The following is an 18,321-nucleotide window of genomic DNA, read 5'->3' as shown; positions in this document are numbered from 1 at the left end:
ATTATTTTTTATGAAAGAAAATTAAAATGAAGATGTGGTTGGTCCTTTGCCCTGGAGTATTATATGGTATGGATTTTAATGTCCACTATACACTATTTTTATTTATTTATTTATTTATTTTCCCCCCAAAGCCCCAGTAGATAGTTGTACATCATAGTTTCACATCCTTCTAGTTGCTGTATGTGGGATGTGGCCTCAGCATGGCCGGAGAAGTGGTGCATCGGTGTGCGCCCGGGATCCGAACCTTGGCCGCCAGCAGCGGAGCGTGCGCACGTAACCACTAAGCCACAGGGCCGGCCCCACTGTACACTGTTGAAGATGTTTTTCTGTGATGATATTAAGTTGTTTTTTTTTTTTTTTTTTGAGGAAGATCAGCCCTGAGGCAATATCCAAGCCAATCCTCTTCTTTTTGCTGAGGAAGACCGGCTCTGAGCTAACATCTATTGCCAATCCTCCTCCTTCCCCCCCGCCCCCAAAGCCCCAGTAGATAGTTGTATGTCACAGTTGCACATCCTTCTAGTTGCTGTATGTGGGACGCGGCCTCAGCATGGCCGGAGAAGCGGTGCGTCGGGTGCGCGCTGGGATCTGAACCCGGGCCGCCAATAGCGGAGCGCACACACTTAACCACTAAGCCATGGGGCCAGCCCCAGTAATGATATTAAGTTAATGTCATTCTGTAGTTTTCTGTTTTTTAGTCACGATTCCTATGTGAATATAGAACTTAAATACTAAATTCAAGAATTTAGTCTTCTAAATAATTTTTTTGGCTACATATTAAGATTGGGAATATATATTCCTTCACTCCAGGAACTTCGTTTAGAGGATTATCAAGCTAACCGGAAAGGCCCACAGAACCAGGTGGGAGCAGGTACCACGACTGGCTTGTTTGGGTCTTCTCCAGCTACCTCCAGTGCGACAGGACTCTTCAGCTCCTCCACCACTAATTCAGGGTTTGCTTATGGTCAGAACAAAACAGCCTTTGGAACTAGTAAGTGCTTGACATCATATTGGGCCATATTGAGGAGGGACAGACAACTAAAAGTAAAACATAATTGTCATTTTGTGATAAGTGCTATGGAGAAAAATAATTCAGGGATGCTAGAGGAGTAGGGAGTGCCTGGTATGTATGTAGAGGGATGGGGAGAAATACAGTTTTAAATGAAGATGGTTAAGAGGGGCTTCCTTCACTGATGAGGTGACATGAGCAGTGACCTGTCTGAAGAAGGTGAAGGATAAAGCTGTATAGATTTCTGGGGGAAGAACATTCTAGCTAGAGGAAACTATAAGTCTAAAAGCTCTTGAGTTTTTGCCAAAGAGGAGAGGACAAAAAGAAGTACTGGGGGATATAGAGACTGTATTTTATAGGACTTTTTGGGCCCGTGTCCCAATTTGAATTTTTGAGTTGGGAAGCCACTAGAGGGTTTAAAAAGAGAAGTCATGTGATTATGAATGAAGGATCATTCTGAAGGCTGCTATATTAAAAGTAAATTGTAAAGGGGCAAGAGTGGAAACAAATCAGTTGGAAAAGCCATTGCTCAATCCACATGACAGATGCTGCTTCTGTGGAGACGGTAAAAATGTCAGCCTCTGAACCGAGTTTGAATATAGAGCTGATAGGATTTGCTGATGGATTGATTTGATGTGGGATGTGAAAGGGAAGTCTAGGATGATTACTAAATTACTTTATACAAATAGTACTTTTGCAAAGGTAATACATATGTGTGATATAAAGTTCATGAAATACTAAAAAATGTGTAACCAAAGGTCTCTTCTTTCTATCCCCCAGCCGCCAGTTTGCCTCTTTAGAAACAAGCAAAAGTTAGGTTTTCTCGTAGCCTTCTAGAGAGATTTATTTATTTATTTATTTTTTTATACATATGCTTTATTATTATTTTTTTTAATTTTATTTATTTATTTTTTCCCTCAAAGCCCCGGTAGATAGAAGGATCATAGCTGCACATCCTTCTAGTTGCTGTATGTGGGACGCGGCCTCAGCATGGCCGGACAAGCGGTGCGTTGGTGCGCGCCGGGGATCCGAACCCAGGCCGCCAGCTGCGGAGCGCGTGCACTTAACCGCTAAGCCACAGTGTCGGCCCTCTAGAGAGATTTATATACCCACAAATACACTAATAAATGTTTAAGTGGCATTTAACGTTCTTTTCAATCTTGATATTCTGTGATTTAGTTTAACCACATATGCATTATGAAGTACTATTGTGTCACACACTATGCTGCCTATATTGATATAAAGAGAAGGCCCCTCCGGCCCTGTGGCGTAGCAGTTAAGTGTATGTGCTCCACTGTTGGCGGCCTGGGTTTGGATCCCGGGTGCGCACCAACACACCACTTGTCAAGCCATGCTGTGGCGGCGTCCCATATAAAGTGGAGGAAGATAGGCATGGATGTTAGCCCAGGGCCAGTCTTCCTCAGCAAAAAGAGGAGGATTGGCATGGATGGTAGCTCAAGGCTGATCTTCCTCACAAAAAATAAATAAATAAAAATAAAGATAAGGCCCCTTTTCTCAAGAAAAACTTAGTCCAACAAGGTTAAAATACACACATGCACTTTGAGTGTAGTGTGTGGTATCTTGGAAAATAGAAGAAAGCAATGGGCTCACAATAGAAGATTACTTAGCCTAGCCAGGGGTCTTGGGGTCAGAGTATTATTGTAGGAATTAAAGTCTAAACCAAATCTGGAGTTAGGTGAAGAAGGATGGAAAATGAAACAGTTATCCAGTTTGAGTAGTGAGTAAATGTAGAGTAATTTAGGTATATAATCAATAACATAAGACTATTGCAGTAACTGGATAATGTGAAGTTTTTCAGTTTTTCTCCATTTATTTTTTTCTTTCCTTTATTTCTTTCTCCTGAAAGGTACAACTGGATTTGGAACAAATCCGGGTGGTCTCTTTGGCCAACAGAATCAGCAGACTACCAGCCTCTTCAGCAAACCATTTGGCCAGGCCACAACCACCCAGAACACTGGCTTTTCCTTTGGTAATACCAGCACGCTAGGACAGCCGAGCACCAACACCATGGTAAGGAAACAGGCCCTTAGTTAACTCTAGGTCTTATTTGTAGAGCTAAGTAATGAGGCTTCTAATGTCAAATTAGCCAGTTGTACCTCTACTGTAGTTCTTAAAAGTTGACAATATGTAGCGAAGGGAAAAAAGCAAAATCTTTGAATAATGAAGATGCAGATTCCAGTCCAGGCTCTCTTCTGTACTCATTGAGAGGCCGTTGAGCAAGTCATTTATCCTTTCTGAGCATATTTTGTTATCACTAAGAGCTGCTTAGTATGCTAGAATTGGCCATCCTGAAGCTACGCCTTAGGCCATTGACTCTGTTCTATAGAGTATAGGAGAAAAAATTTATAAATTACTAGCTATATTTCACAATGTTCTTTCAGCTTTTGTTCCCTTAAGCAGAGTCAGGCAAAGAAGTTTAGTTCATTAAAGTAAATAAGGGAGAACTAAAACTCAGAGCCATATTGGATAATTGCTACTTCTGTGCAGAAAGTAAAACAGAAAGTCCTTACAGTCATTAGCCGTTTATTTCTAGGAACTCTTTTAGAGAAGTGTAAAACTAAGGGTTAGTTGGCGATATGATTTATTGAGTAGCATTCTTGGAATTTACATAGTCTTTAGAGATACTTTGCCTGATTAAAAAACAAAAGTGTAGCTAGACCCAAATATCTTCAAAGTGCTGGCAGACTGAATTCAGCAACATATAAAAAAGATTATGAACCCCATGACCAAGTGGGATTTGGAAGGTTGGTTCAACATATGAAAATTAAGCAGTGTGTAATAAACCATAGAAATAGAATAAAGAACAAAAAAATCATATAATCATCTCAGTAGGTGCAGAAAAGCATTTGACACGCTTTCATGATAAAAACAACAAAAGAATGGAAGGGAACCCAGATAGCATGCATTTCCATGTGTAAAAGAACGAGGTTGGACCCTTTCTTCACACTATTGTGGTAACTATAAAAGTTAACTCATAATGGATCAAATACTTCAATATAAGAGCTAAAACTATAAAACTCTTAGAAGAAAAGGAGTTAGGCAAAGGTTTCTTAGGACATCAAAAGAAAAAAAATAGATCGGGCTTCATCAAAATTAAAAACTTGTGAGTCAGAGGGATACCATCATGGGGCCGGCCCCGTGGCGTAGCAGTTAAGTGTGCATGCTCTGCTGCTGGCGGCCCGGGTTCAGATTCCAGGTGCATACCAATGCACCGCGTGTCAGGCCATGCTGTGGCGGCCTCCCATATAAAGTGGAGGAAGATAGGCACAAATGTTATCCCGGGGCCAGTCTTCCTCAGTAAAAGGAGGAGGATTGGCATGGATGTTAGCTCAGGGCTGATTTTCCTCACAAAAAAAAAAAAAAAGGATAAAGAAAGCAAAAAGAATACCCACTGATGGGAGAAAATATTTGCAAGTCATATATCTTATAAAAGACTTGTATCCAGAATATATAAAGAACTCTTAATAATTGAATAATAAGATAATATAACCCAATAAAAAATGGCTTAAGGACTTAAATAGACATTTCTCCAAAGAAGATACACACACGGCTGATAAGCACATGAAAGGACATTTGTCATCAGGGAAATGCATATCAGAACCACACTGAGATACCACTTCATATCTGCTAGGAAAGCTATAAACAAAAAGATAGAAAATAATAAGTTTTCAAGAATTTGGAGAAATTGATACCCTCATACAATGCTGGTAGGAATGTAAAATGGTACAACCACTTTGGAAAACAGTTTGGCAATTCCTCAAAATGTTAAATGTAGAGTTACCATATGACCCAGAAATTGCACACTTTGGTATTTCCTCAAGAGAAATGAGAACACAAATGATCATAACAGCATTTTCTTAACAGCCAAAAGGTGGAAACAGCCCAAATGTCCATCAGTGAGTGATGAATGGATAAACAAATGTGGTATATCCATGCAATGGAACATTATGCAACCATGAAATGGGTTTAAGTACTGATACATGCTACAATGTGGATGGACCTCTTAAACATGCTAAGTGAAAAAAACCATTCACAAAAGACCACATTTTGTGTGATTCCATTCATATGAAATGTTCAGAATGGACGATTCTATGGAAACAGAAAATAGAGTAGTGCTTGGTTGCCTAGGAATGGAGAGTGACTGCTAATGGGCATGAGGTTTCTTTTTGCAGTGATGGAAATGTTCTAAATTAAGAGAGTGGGGAGGGTTGCACAACTCTGAACATATCAAAAAAACCCACTGAAGGGGCCGGCCCGGTGGCGCAAGCGGTTAAGTGCGCGCGCTCCGCTGCGGCGGCCCAGGGTTCGCTGGTTCGGATCCCGGGCGCGCACCAACGCACTGCTTGGTAAGCCATGCTGTGGCGGCGTCCCATATAAAGTGGAGGAAGATGGGCACAGATGTTAGCCCAGGGCCGTCTTCCTCAGCAAAAAAAAAAAGAGGAGGATTGGCGGATGTTAGCTCAGGGCTGATCTCCTCACACACACACAAAAAAAACCCACTGAATAGTCCGCTGTAAATGGGTAAATTTTATGGTATGTGAATTGTGTCAATAAAGCTGTTTAAAACACTATGTTGAATTCCCAATTCAGCAATAGTCTATTAGTGCAATATTTTTCTTTTTAACTAATGCATAAATAAAATATCTTAAACATTGGATGATACAGCCTTATTTGAAATGAGTGTGGTTTCTCATCTCAAATTGACGACTTTTTAACTTTACATTCCTGCCTCTGTCCAGATTTATTTGACTATTTTCAGCCGATAATTTTCCGTTAGTTGATTCAAAGTCCATTCCCCACCTCAGTGTTGATTAGTTCTTTTGGCATAACTCTCTGAAAATGAAGCACCCTGTCATATCATTTTTTCATTGTTGCAACCCTGATGTCTGTTAGAGCACAGGATTTAGTGTAAAGTCTTATTAGCTGCCCAAGACTTTGGAGCTCATCAGGGTCAGATGTAGCTATGAATTTCTGGTCCTGCTATTCAGAAGCTGTCACATTGTGGGCAAGTTTTTAACTGCTCTGAGCTTTATTTTCTTTTGGAAAATGGCCCTGCTTTTCAGGGTTGTTGTGAAGAAAAGAAATGCTGTAGTAGCTAGTATTTAGCATAGTATCTGTCACAGAAACTTAAAAAAAATGGCAACTGATATTATTAATACAACACTCTTAAAGAAAACTGACTATTGTGGTATATTTTTTAATCTGGATTACTTTTTGCAGGGTTTATTTGGAGTAACCCAAGCCTCACAGCCTGGAGGTCTTTTTGGGACAGCTACAAACACCAGCACTGGGACAGCATTTGGAACAGGAACAGGTCTCTTTGGGCAGACCAATACTGGATTTGGAGCTGTTGGTTCGGTGGGTTTTTACAATTGACTATAATTTGAAGATGTGTATAAATCTGCTAAAGGAATTTCTAAGAAAAATTTGACTGTCTTTCAGGTATTTTTATAGGGTATATTGTATGATTTAGTACTGATAGTAACTAAAAATTATTTGGTGCAAAATAGAATAACTAGGTAACTTAATAGGTTAATTTTTAAATAGTAAATTCTTTTTTGAATTTCTTTGCCTCAATGCTTGTGTGCAGTTTACTTCTGATAGCAAAATATTACTCCAATTGGTTAGTTTAAAATTGGTTAAATGGTTGAATCTAAATTGAGATGCTTTCACTCTTAAAATCAGATAATTTTTTTGTGTGTGTGAGGAAGATTGGCCCTGAGCTAACATCTGCCAATCTTCCTGTTTTTTTTGCTGAGGAAGACTGGCCCTGGGCTAACATCCATGCCCATCTTCCTCTGCTTTACATGGGACGCCACCACAGCATGGCTTGACAAGTGGTGTGTACCTGCGCACCCGGGATCCGAACCAGCGAGCCCGGGGCCGCCACAGCGGAGCACACGCACTTAACCACTTGCGCCACCAGGCCGGCCCCAAAATCAGATAATTTTTAACTCCTAGTTCCAACCTCTGTTTTGGGTGATAAATTGGTACAATATTTGAGAACTAAATTTTTTTGTGTGTGTGTGAGGAAGATCAGCCCTGAGCTAACATCTGTGCCAATCCTCCTCTTTTTGCTGAGGAAGACTGGCCCTGAGCTAACATCTGTGCCCATCTTCCTCTACTTTATATGGAATGCTGCTGCAGCTTGGCTCGACAAGCAGTGTGCCAGTGCGTGTCCGGGATCCAAATCGGCGAACCCCCGGCTGCTATAGCGGAGTGCATGCACTTAACCGCTTGTGCCACGGGGCCGGCCCTGAGAATTAAATATTTTTTATGTTGATCAAGTTGCTAAAATTGTTGATGTTCTCATGGTTCTCATGCTGCTGGAGGTTTAACTGAATTATTTTCCTTGTTAAGTCATTTAAGTAAAAAATTACCACTTAAACTATAAGAGAATCAGTGTGGAACAGTTAGTCTGTATTATGTACCCATTATAAACAACTTTGAACATGCTGTTTGGGGCAGTTAAAAAGGAAGAAAAAAATCCCTAAAACATGTGATTCTGTTTTCATGGAGACTAAAATCTATTATTTCTGAACTTTGGGCAGCAAACTGAAGTGGGAAATTGAGAAAATTATTTAATGCTTCAGAAATTTCTTATTTTATAATAACAACTTTGTTGAGATATAATCCACATGCCATACAGTTCAGCCTTTTAAAGTTTACAGTTCAGTGGTTTTTAGTACAGTCATGCGTTGATTAACAACAGGGATATGTTCTGAGAAATGTGTCATGAGGTGCTTTTGTTGCTATGAGAACATCACAGAGTATACTTAACACAAACCTGGATGGTATAGCCTACTACAGACCTAGGCTATATAATACTAATCTTATGGGACTGTCATATATGTGGTCTGTTGTTGACTGACACGTTGGGTGGCATATGACTGTATATTCACAGTGTGTGCAGCTGTCACCATAGTCAATTTTAGAACATATTCGTCACCCTAAAAAGAAACGTGGTACTTATTAGTAGTCACTTCTCATTTTCCCCCAGTCACCTCAAGTCTACTTTCTGTCTTCGGATTTACCTATTTTGGACATTTCATATAAATGGAATTACATAATACGTGGCCTTTTATGACTGATTTCTTTCACTTGGCGTAATGTTTTGAATGTTCATCCATGTTGTAACATATTTAAATTTTTTATTGTAACTGTTTCTACTGGCAAATAAAATACACAATACATTTCTGTTACCAGGTAAGAAGTGTTTGATTGCCTTGTTATTTTATTTATTAATATTTTTTTGCTTTGCCAAAGTCTTATGTTTGCTGAGGGGTTCCACTAACTTCTCAGGCTAGGAGTGTTCTGTATTTATAAAGTTAATCTTGCTCAGATAGTCTTTATTCATCCTCCTACCTTTTCATAAAAGTTATAACATCATCTCTCCCTTGCCCCACACCCAATCCAATATACCTGAGGTAACCTCTATTTACTGTTTGGAGTGTATCTTTATACTACTTAAAGTTTTCCTGTATTCTGTTCTTTTTAGACCCTGTTTGGCAATAACAAGCTTACTACATTTGGAACCAGCACAACCAGTGCTCCTTCATTTGGTACAACCAGTGGCGGGCTCTTTGGTAACAAACCAACCCTGACTTTAGGAACCAATACAAACACTTCCAATTTTGGTACATATAAAAAGCAGGTTTGGCTCTCTTAAAGTTACACTGACTATACCACACATCATTCTCCTGATTCATATGATTGGAAATATTTAAAAATTCTCAGGTAAGCTGTGGCTCTGTGTGAGGTAGCAGAGGGAAAGGTTTAAAATCATGAACATGGGTTGAGATACTTGAAAGAGATGTAAATTGCCTTTTCTCATTCATATTTTCTTGACTCCCGGCTTTGAATAAAATGGGCCCTTCAGCACATGCAGTAGTACCTTTTAGAGAGTTGGTTCTCTAACGGAGAGAGGTTTTTTTTCCAAAATAAGGGAGCATCATTTTCTTTGGATTACCTCACCAGTAGTTGAGAAATCATAGATGAAACACATTTGGCTGAATAACACATTCTATTGGCCAGGTTTCAAACAGGGAGGTAGTGCACAGGCAAGATTTGATGAGTCTTTTTTTTTTTAATGTTTTTTAGTTGTTTTTTTGACATTTGATGATTCTTATTGAAAGTTGAAGCCTTTCTGATTTAGGGGATTATTCACTAGTTTTCTTGCAATTGCAGAAGTTTTATTTTTGAATACATGTTCATTGTAAAAAATTGGGAAAATACAGATAAGATTGAACAAAAATTTAAAAAAATCCTAAACTACTCTTCAGAGATATGCTGGAAAAATTTAAACCCATTTAATAAAACATTATGTTATTTTGAATGTCTTCAATAACTTCCTAATTAGGTTTTCAAACAAATTCAAAATTAATTGTGTTCAATCAGGTATGGAAAGTTCATTTTATTACCAAAGGAAATAGTGGTTTAAATATTTGTTAAGGATTTCATGTGCCAGATGCTTCATTAGGCATTGGATATCTAGTGGGAGATGAGTGTAAAACATGGTTATTTGCCATAGGTCAGCAATTACGCAGTTTTTCGGTGAGTTTTTGAATGATCTTGTAATGTACTGGAATAAGAGACTACATTAAGCATCTATTGAAAGGTTATTTGTTTTCACAGAAGTATGAACTACATGAAGGAGATAGGTCTTTGTCAGGTACCAATTCTTAAATTTATGTATTCGATTTGATTTTTATAACCCCTTTTGTTGTGTTGCTCACCCCTGGTAATGATTATCATTCCATCTATAATTCTTTTTGGTTGTACTGTATGAGAGAATGGTTTTGAGGCACTGGACTTGGTTAGTAGCATGGGTAAGGTATCTTTTGTGTACTTGTTTCTTATCTCTAAAATTAAGATGGGAAAGATACAGGTTAGGTCAGTGATTTTTCAACCTTTTTTTATCACTGTCACTTTCTCTTGCTTAGGGATCCTTCGTAGACCATTTTTTTCTTTTTCTTTTCTTTCTTTCTTTTTTTTTTTTGACTGAGGAAGATTCACCTAGAGCTAACATCTGTGGCCAATCTTCCTCTGTTTTGTAGGTGAGCCACCACCACAGCATGGCCACTGAGGAGTGGTGTAGGTCCACGCCCAGGAATTGGACTTGGGCCCCCAAAGCAGAGTGTACTGAACTTGAAGTGTTAGGCCACTGGGGCTGGTCCCCATTTTTTTCTTAATCATCGTCCTACCTCATGAGATTTTGATACCGCATATATACTATGTATCTTTTTATGAACTCTCACCCTTTGGAGGGCCATAAACCATTGTGTATCTGTGATTTTTTTTTAGCCCCTCAAGAACCAATTTTCCCTCCCTTTGAAAATGTACATTTTTTTTTTCGTGGCATACTTCATGTTTAGAATTAAATCTGACATGGTGCTTATATAGGCTATACTTGCTAAAATAGGCTGGACTTTTGAAATGTATTTGATGTTATTCCATAGTTACAGATTTCCGATTTGTTTGGACACTTTTGTTGTATGAATATATTTATACTCATGTTCAACAACTTGAAAATGAAAAGTCTCATCTTTATCTGATGTGTCTGACTAGCTTACGTGATGAATTTGAATTGTCCTTAATTTTTTTTATCTCCATTGTTGACCTAGTGCCTGGCATAGAGTAGGTGCTCACTAAACGTTTGTTAAATGAATTAAAGAATGAATAAGAGGGGCCCTGAGAGGAATGATTCCCTATAAGTCAGGTGGGCATTGCAGGGTGGCAAGTTTTGTTCTACTCTTGGGTAAACTTATCATTCCATTACTACCCTTGAGGGAACCAGATCTAAGTAAGACTTTCTGTGATGTTCCTGCTTTCTTGAGAAGCAGTCTATGTTGGTTCTGTGGGCAGAGATAATCTTCTGATTAGGAAATAAGTCATACAACAAATCTGGCAATGGAATAAGCTTACACAAAGATTTGGAGCATCGTTACGTCGTTAGTTACACGTTCTCCAGTGTGGGATTGTGTTTCGTTCTGGTGGTGATTAATCCACATAGTTAAAGTTTAGGATTCTGCTATAATTGTTGCCAGAATCTTAAGTCGTTCTTTAAAGTCGTCGTCAGCTCATTTTATTAGTAAATAATTATTCCCAACAAGGATGAGATTAAGATTGAGTACTACATGAAAGTGCCTGGGGGCTGGCCCGGTGGCGCAAGCGGTTAAGTGCGCGCGCTCCGCTGCGGCGGCCCGGGGTTCGCTGGTTCGGATCCCGGGCGCGCACCGACGCACTGCTTGGCAAGCCATGCTGTGGCGGCATCCCATATAAAGTGGAGGAAGATGGGCACAGATGTTGGCCCAGGGCCGTCTTCCTCAGCAAAAAAAGAGGAGGATTGGCGGGATGTTAGCAAAGGGCTGATCTCCTCACAAAAAAAAAAAAAAAAAAAAAAGAAAGTGCCTGAATTTCTGAATGAATGGAATAGAATTGTTTCCAGAGAAATTACAGGCAAGATGCCAACACTTGTGATCAATAGTTTAAAGAGGTTGAAGATCCTTGGTATATTGATAAGATGGTGCTGGGCAATAAATCAGTGGTTCTTCCATATGCTGCATGGTTAAGGAGACAGTTAAGGAGCTGTTTGTACACATAAACATCATTTTTTTTAAGCTGATTTTTTAAAATTGAAGTATAGTTGACATATAACATATTAGATTCAAGTGTACAACATAATGATTCAGTATTTATATATATTGCAGAATGGTCACCACAGTAAGTCTCGTTAACATCCATCACCATATGTAGTTATGATTTTTTTTCTTGTGATAACTTTTAAGATTTACTTTCTTAGCAACTTTCAAATATGCAATACAATATTATCACCATGCTATACATTACATCCCCAGGACTTACTTATAATTGGCAGTTTGCACCATTTTTTTTTGCTTGAGGAAGATCAGCTCTGAGCTAACATCTGTGCCAGTCTTCCTCTATTTTGTATGGGGATCACCGCCACAGCACGGCTGACGAGTGGTGTAGGTCTGTGGGATCCGAACCTGTGAACCCGGGCCGCCAAAGCAGAACGTGCTGAACTTAACCACTAGGCCATGGGGCCTGCCCTTAGTTTGCACCTATCCATCCTCTTCACCCATTTCATCCCCCACCCTGCACTGGCAATCACCAATCTGTTCTCTGTATCTATGAGTTCAGGTTTTTTTTTTGTTTTTAAGGATTCCACGTACTGTATAAGTGAGTTTATAACAATATTAGTCTTTCTTTGACTTATTTCACTTAGCATAATGCCCTCAAGGTCCTTCTATGTTGTACCAAATGGCAAGATTTCATTCCTTTTTATGGCTAAATAGTATTCCATTGTAGATATAGTCTGCCTTCCATATCTGTGGATGCAAAATCCTCGGATGTGGAGGACTGAGTGTATTTGTTGTACTGTGTCATTTTATATAAGGGACTTGAGCGTCTGTGGAGTTTGGTATCCACAGGGGTTCCTGGAACCAGTTCCCCATGGATACCAAGGGATGACTGTATACACTGCATCTTCTTTATCCATTCATCTATCGATGGATATTTAGGTTGTTTCTATATCTCTTTTTTTTTTTTTGTGAGGAAGATCAGCCCTGAGCTAACATCCATGCTAATCCTCCTCTTTTTTGCTGAGGAAGACCAGCTCTGAGCTAACATCTATTGCCAATCTTCCTCCTTTTTTTTTCCCCCAAAGCCCCAGTAGATAGTTGTATGTCATAGTTGCACATTCTTCTAGTTGCTGTATGTGGGACGCGGCGTCAGCATGGCTGGACAAGCAGTGTGTCAGTGCACGCCCGGGATCCGAACCCGGGCTGCCAGCAGCGGAGCGCGCGCACTTAACTGCTAAGCCATGGGGCCGGCCCTGTTTCCATATCCTGACTATTGTAAATAATGCCGCAGTGAATGTGGGGATGCATATATCCCTTTGAGTTAGTGTTTTTGTTTTCTTTGGATTAAATACTCAAAAGTGGAATTTCTGGATCATATGATAGTTCTCTAGTTTTAATTTTTTGAGGAACCTCCATATTGTTTTCCACAGTGGCTGTATCATACATCCCCACCAACAGTGCACAAGGGCTCCCTTTTCGCCACATCCTCATCAACACTTGTTATTTCTTGTCTTTTTGGTAATAGCCATGCTAACAAGTGTGAGGTGATATCTCACTGTGGTTTTGATTTGCATTTCCCTGATGATTAGTGATGTTGAGCATCTTTTCATGTATCTGTTGGCCATCTGTATGTCTTTGGAAAAATGTCTGTTCAGATCTGCCCTTTTTTTTTTTTTTTAACTTTATTTATTTATTTTTTCCCCCGAAGCCCCAGTAGATAGTTGTATGTCATAGCTGCACATTCTTCTAGTTGCTGCATGTGGGACGCGGCCCCAGCATGGCCGGAGAAGCGGTGCGTCGGTGCGCGCCCGGGATCCGAACCCGGGCCGCCAGCAGCACAGCGCGCGCACTTAACCACCAAGCCACGGAGCCGGCCCAGATCTGCCCATTTTTTAATTGAATTGTCTGTTTTTGTGCTATTGAGTTGTATGAGTTCTTTATGTATTTTGGGTATTAACCCCTTATGAGATGTATGATTTGCAAATATTTTCTGCCATTCAAGGTTGCCTTTTCATTTTATTGATGGTTCCCTTTGCTGTGAAGAAGCTTTTTAATTGATGTAGTCCCACTTGTTTATTTTTGCTTTTGCTGCCTTTGCTTTTTGTGTCAAATCGAAAAAATCGTCAAGACAGATGTTAAGGAGCTTACGCCTGTTTTCTTCTAGGAGTTTTATGGTTTCAGGTCTTACGTTCAAGTCTTTAATTCATTTTGAGTTAATTTTTGTGTATGGTATAAGATAGTGGTTTCATTCTTTTGCATGTGGCTATCCAGTTTTCCCAACACCATTTATTGAAGAGACTGTCCTTTCACCATTGTATATCCTTGGCTCCTGTGTTGTAATTTAATTGACCATTAATTGTCCTCAATTTTAATTTAAAAAATTGTTTTGAAATAATCGAGTTGATAAACTTTTGTCAGTAAGAATCGGAGGAAATGTGTGGTATAAACAGTGTAAGTGGGTACTGACTTCCCTCCTGTGGGTTTGAGGTAGTTCACGAGTATTACCTTGTTTGCTGCTGTTTATGGGGCTGGAAGATCCTTTGTGGTTAAATTTTAACTCAAAAAGAACATCTCCAAGTACATTTCTGTTTTTTTCTTTCAAGAAAATTGACTGTGCTTGAGTAAGCAGTACTCCATTTTTATGGCATAGCTCTTAATTAGCACAATTAAAGAAAAGATTAGTGAACGCATGAACTAAATGAATTGAGGTTGTCACTCCCCTTGCTTGGATTTTTAAATGACATTAGCAGTATATTTTCAAACTGTTTAAATTCTTCAACTTTTTTTCTTTATCTTTTTCATAGAGATGATAATCCAAATAGTGACATTACAACATTTGATGTTCCTAGTTGGTGATACTGTCATATATTCCAAGATACTCTCTTTACTCTGTTATCTTTTGGACTTCTTCCCCTCCATGATCCCTTTTAAAAAGACTTCAAGTGTTTTAGAAACCGGATTTGCTTGCCAGTAATTCTTTATATTTTTCTCTGATCAAAAGATTTTAATGATATGTTCATTAACTGTTTTGTTGATATTTAGCTCCTAAAGGAAGGCAGAAACTTTGTGGGTATATCTGACCAAAAGAGAAATGATAGCAGTAATGCAATGTAGGTATCATTTTGGGAGGCCTGTGGATTTTAGAGGGGAATAATAGGATTTTCTCTAAATGGTGGGTCATTCAGAGGAGGATGGTTTCTTCAGCTCTCCATCATCTCTGATAAGGAAACCATTCAACTCAAAAAAAGTTATTCATAGATTATCTTCCTCTTTTCAATATCAGTTAGCTGAACCCTGGAGTGCTCCTATGAGCTGATTGAGTATGACACCATTAAAGTGTCTCGTGTGTGATCACACACACGTTACTATCCATACCAGGTCCATCTGTTCAAAACAAAAGATGCTGTAGAGATTTTTTATCAAGAATTTTCTCTTAGCAAGAGCCTTTTAGGTTCAGTAAAGTGTCTTTATTTGTTGACTGTCTTATTTTTTAGTGAGAATTTGAGGGAATGAGTTTTTATTCCAATAATTAAACAAGAATCATTGGTTGAGGCTTTGAGCCTTACAAAGGGAATGTTCCCCAAGCTCAAGCACAGTCACTTTGCTTTAATATTGGATATTAGTCTATGTTGAATTGATATGTCAAGTCTGAAAGATATTTAAGTAAATAGGAAAACTTGTGGGGTCTGTATACAGACATCAAAATTAAATTTTAAAAAGTTAAATTAGCCTACCATTTAGGATTTCTAAATATTAATAACTGAAAGGATGCAAAGCTTAGGGTCAAGACTGCTTTGTTTTAAATTCCCTTGTACAGGAAATCGAGAGTTGTGTTAAAGGTACAGTCCACTCATTCTTTTGTCCTTTTAGGTTTTGGCACAAATACCAGTGGGAATAGTATTTTTGGAAGTAAACCAGGACCTGGGACTCTGGGAACTGGGCTTGGTGCAGGATTTGGAACAGGTAAGGAACCATACCACAAGATTAAGGAAGTGATACAGCTTGGCTTTCTAATTGCTGGAACTTAAGACCTCTGTTTGATCATATGCCTAGAAATAGGAGGCCTAGATTTTCGTTTTCACAATGGATTTATAAAACATTCCCTGCAGTTATGCTTTACCAGGTTTTAAAACTTTGGCACATTTATCTTAGAGGCTGTGTGCTTCGTTTCTACAAAATTTTGTCCTCTGATAGTGCTGGTCTGTCTGGAATTTTTAGTATTTAATGTGAGACTTGTCAGTGTGGTGATGTTAGTAACTTTCAGTTCCCCTGTGTTACCTTTGTAACAGGGATTTGAGACCTTGAACTGTTCATCAGGTAAGCTTTATTACCCTAATAGAGAGAGAGAAATAAGAGCACATGATGAAATAATTAACAGATACTCTGAGGTTTTGCAAGGTCTGTGCCTACTTTTCAATTCTTTCCACCTTGATATAGAGCTGAAATGTCATGCCTTTGTCTCTGTTCCTGCTACTGATAATTATTTTTTAGTGCCTTTGAAGACATTGACCCTTCTACCTACCCAACTGTTTTAAACTTTTGGAAGGTGGTGGTGGTCATAAAATGAATAAGTGCTTCAGCATGTACAGTTCAAGGTTGTTTAAGCATATTATTTTGCCTACTTTCCCAATTCATCTGACCATGAGTGTGGTCATTTAATTGCAGACCATTTATTTCCATGGTGTCTGCTTCCACTGTCCAGTTATCTCTTGTCTATGCTCTGATCATTTATCTGTCATCTCTTTTTTAATAGAACCTCATTTTGTACTCTATGAACTATTTCCTTTCTTTCTTTCTTTCTTTTTTTTGGTGAGGAAGATCAGCCCTGAGCTAACATCCATGCCAATCCTCCTCTTTTTGCTGAGGAAGACCGACCCTGAGCTAACATCTATTGCCAGTCCTCCTCCTTTTATTATTTTTTTTGTGAGGAAGATTGGCCCTGAGCTAACATCTGCCAATCCTCCTCTTTTTGCTGAGGAAGACTGGCCCTGGGCTAACATCCATGCCCATCTTCCTCCACTTTATATGAGATGCCGCCACAGCATGGCTTGACAAACGATGCGTTGGTGTGCGCCCGGGATCCGAACCGGTGAACCCTGGGCCGCCGCATTGGAACGCGCGCGCTTAACCGCTTGTGCCACCAGGCTGGCCCCCTCCTCTGTTTCTTTTCCCCCTTTTTTTCCTCAAAGCCCCAGTAGATAGTTGTATGTCATAGTTGCACATCCTTCTAGTTGCTGTGTGTGGGACACTGCCTCAGCATAGCTGGACAAGCGGTGCGTTAGTGCGCGCCCGGGATCCAAACCCGGCCGCCAGTAGTGGAGTGTGCGCACTTAACCGCTAAGCCACGGGGCCGGCCCCCTTTCATTTTCTTTTTAAAATAAAAGATAAGTGCTTGTAAAAATAATTCAGCAATACAGAAGTATTGTGAAAAGTCCACATCTTTCAGCTGTGAAGTAACAGCTATTGAAAGTTTGGCATTTATCTTGTCAGATCCCTTTATATACATTTTTTGAACATGTGCTTATATATGTATTTATATACACATACACGTATAAGTTTGTACATATATGTGTTTTATATATAGAATTTTTTGTTATATTCTTAAATGGAAACCATATCCTACGTGAGTGTTTTTTAAACCAAAGGTTGGGATACATTAGTTGGATGTAATATTAATGTAGTGGGCTGCAACTAGCATTTTAAAAAGATGAGCTGGATTAAAAAAAACCACTGTGCATAGCAAGGTTAAGTATCATTTAACTTTTGTTTTAGTTTTATGTATGTTGTGTTATAGGTCCCAGTGTATTTCTTATTGTGTGCTGCAGTCAAAAATTTTTCAAACTGAAAGCAACTGCCTTACATAGCATTCTGTTTTGTATTTTCATTTCCCATGACATTTTGGGCATATATGTTTTCTTTTGGTCAGTATACATGGATGTAACTCATTCTTTAAAAATAGTTATTTAATATTCCATATACTGTGTGTATAGGTGCATATATACATATAACACATAAATACATTTGCACACCCTAATTTATTTTACTTTTCCCCTATTGATGGACATTAGAGTTATTTGATATTAGTAATGCAATAATGAAGATCTCTGTTAGATCCTTTTGTGTGTGTTAGTATTAATACAGGATTGATACTTAGAATTGGAATTGTGTCAGAAGATACACATATCTTGAATTTTGGTCATTCTTGCTAATTTGCTTTCCAAAAAGAATGCCAGTTTACATTTTTGCTCACATTGTACACAAGTACTCATTTTCCCATATCCTTTACATATTGTTGGGCTTTTTCATCTTAGCATGCATGATAGTGGAAATTGATATAATCTAGTGTGCACTTCACTGATTACCAGTAAAGGATATCCTTATGTATGTTTACTGGCTATTTGGATCTTTCAGTTCTCTATTCATAATAGTTGATCATTGTTTCTTAATTTATCTTTGAAAGTGCTTTATATATCGTGGATATTAACTCTCTTTGGTTGTATGGTGGAGTTTCACTTGAGCTTTTTTATCCAAATTCTACCAGATATATTTTTCAAGAAATAAAAACTAAAAAGCTCTAGTTTTTTTGTACAATATGATCCCTAAATTTAGGAGAATATATCATCTGACGTCAATGTTCTCTTCTGATCCTGGAGGAAAAATTAGCTTTGGTGTGGGCAAATTCAGGGCTTTTTC

General features: G+C 38.8%; 1 protein-coding gene across 8 annotated transcripts in view; it reads left to right on the top strand.

Moving 5' to 3' along the window:
• Positions 1 to 18,321, top strand: part of NUP98 (nucleoporin 98 and 96 precursor) — a 109,117-nt gene that overhangs the window by 21,383 nt on the left and 69,413 nt on the right. For 5 of the 8 annotated variants that reach the window (XM_058545730.1, XM_058545735.1, XM_058545729.1 and 2 more), the window contains 5 exons: positions 808 to 988; positions 2,874 to 3,037; positions 6,248 to 6,385; positions 8,526 to 8,664; positions 15,499 to 15,591. In XM_058545730.1, coding sequence (XP_058401713.1) covers positions 808 to 988; positions 2,874 to 3,037; positions 6,248 to 6,385; positions 8,526 to 8,664; positions 15,499 to 15,591 — 715 coding nt within the window. The remainder of the gene's footprint in view (positions 1 to 807; positions 989 to 2,873; positions 3,038 to 6,247; positions 6,386 to 8,525; positions 8,665 to 15,498; positions 15,592 to 18,321) is intronic. The other 3 variants (XM_058545736.1, XM_058545733.1, XM_058545734.1) reach the window with 2 other exon arrangements.

Source organism: Diceros bicornis, chromosome 7 (genome assembly GCF_020826845.1).
Source record: "Diceros bicornis minor isolate mBicDic1 chromosome 7, mDicBic1.mat.cur, whole genome shotgun sequence".
Lineage (NCBI taxonomy): Eukaryota > Metazoa > Chordata > Mammalia > Perissodactyla > Rhinocerotidae > Diceros > Diceros bicornis.
Note: the sequence above shows the minus strand (reverse complement) of the source record. Positions and strands in the feature narration are given on the sequence as shown.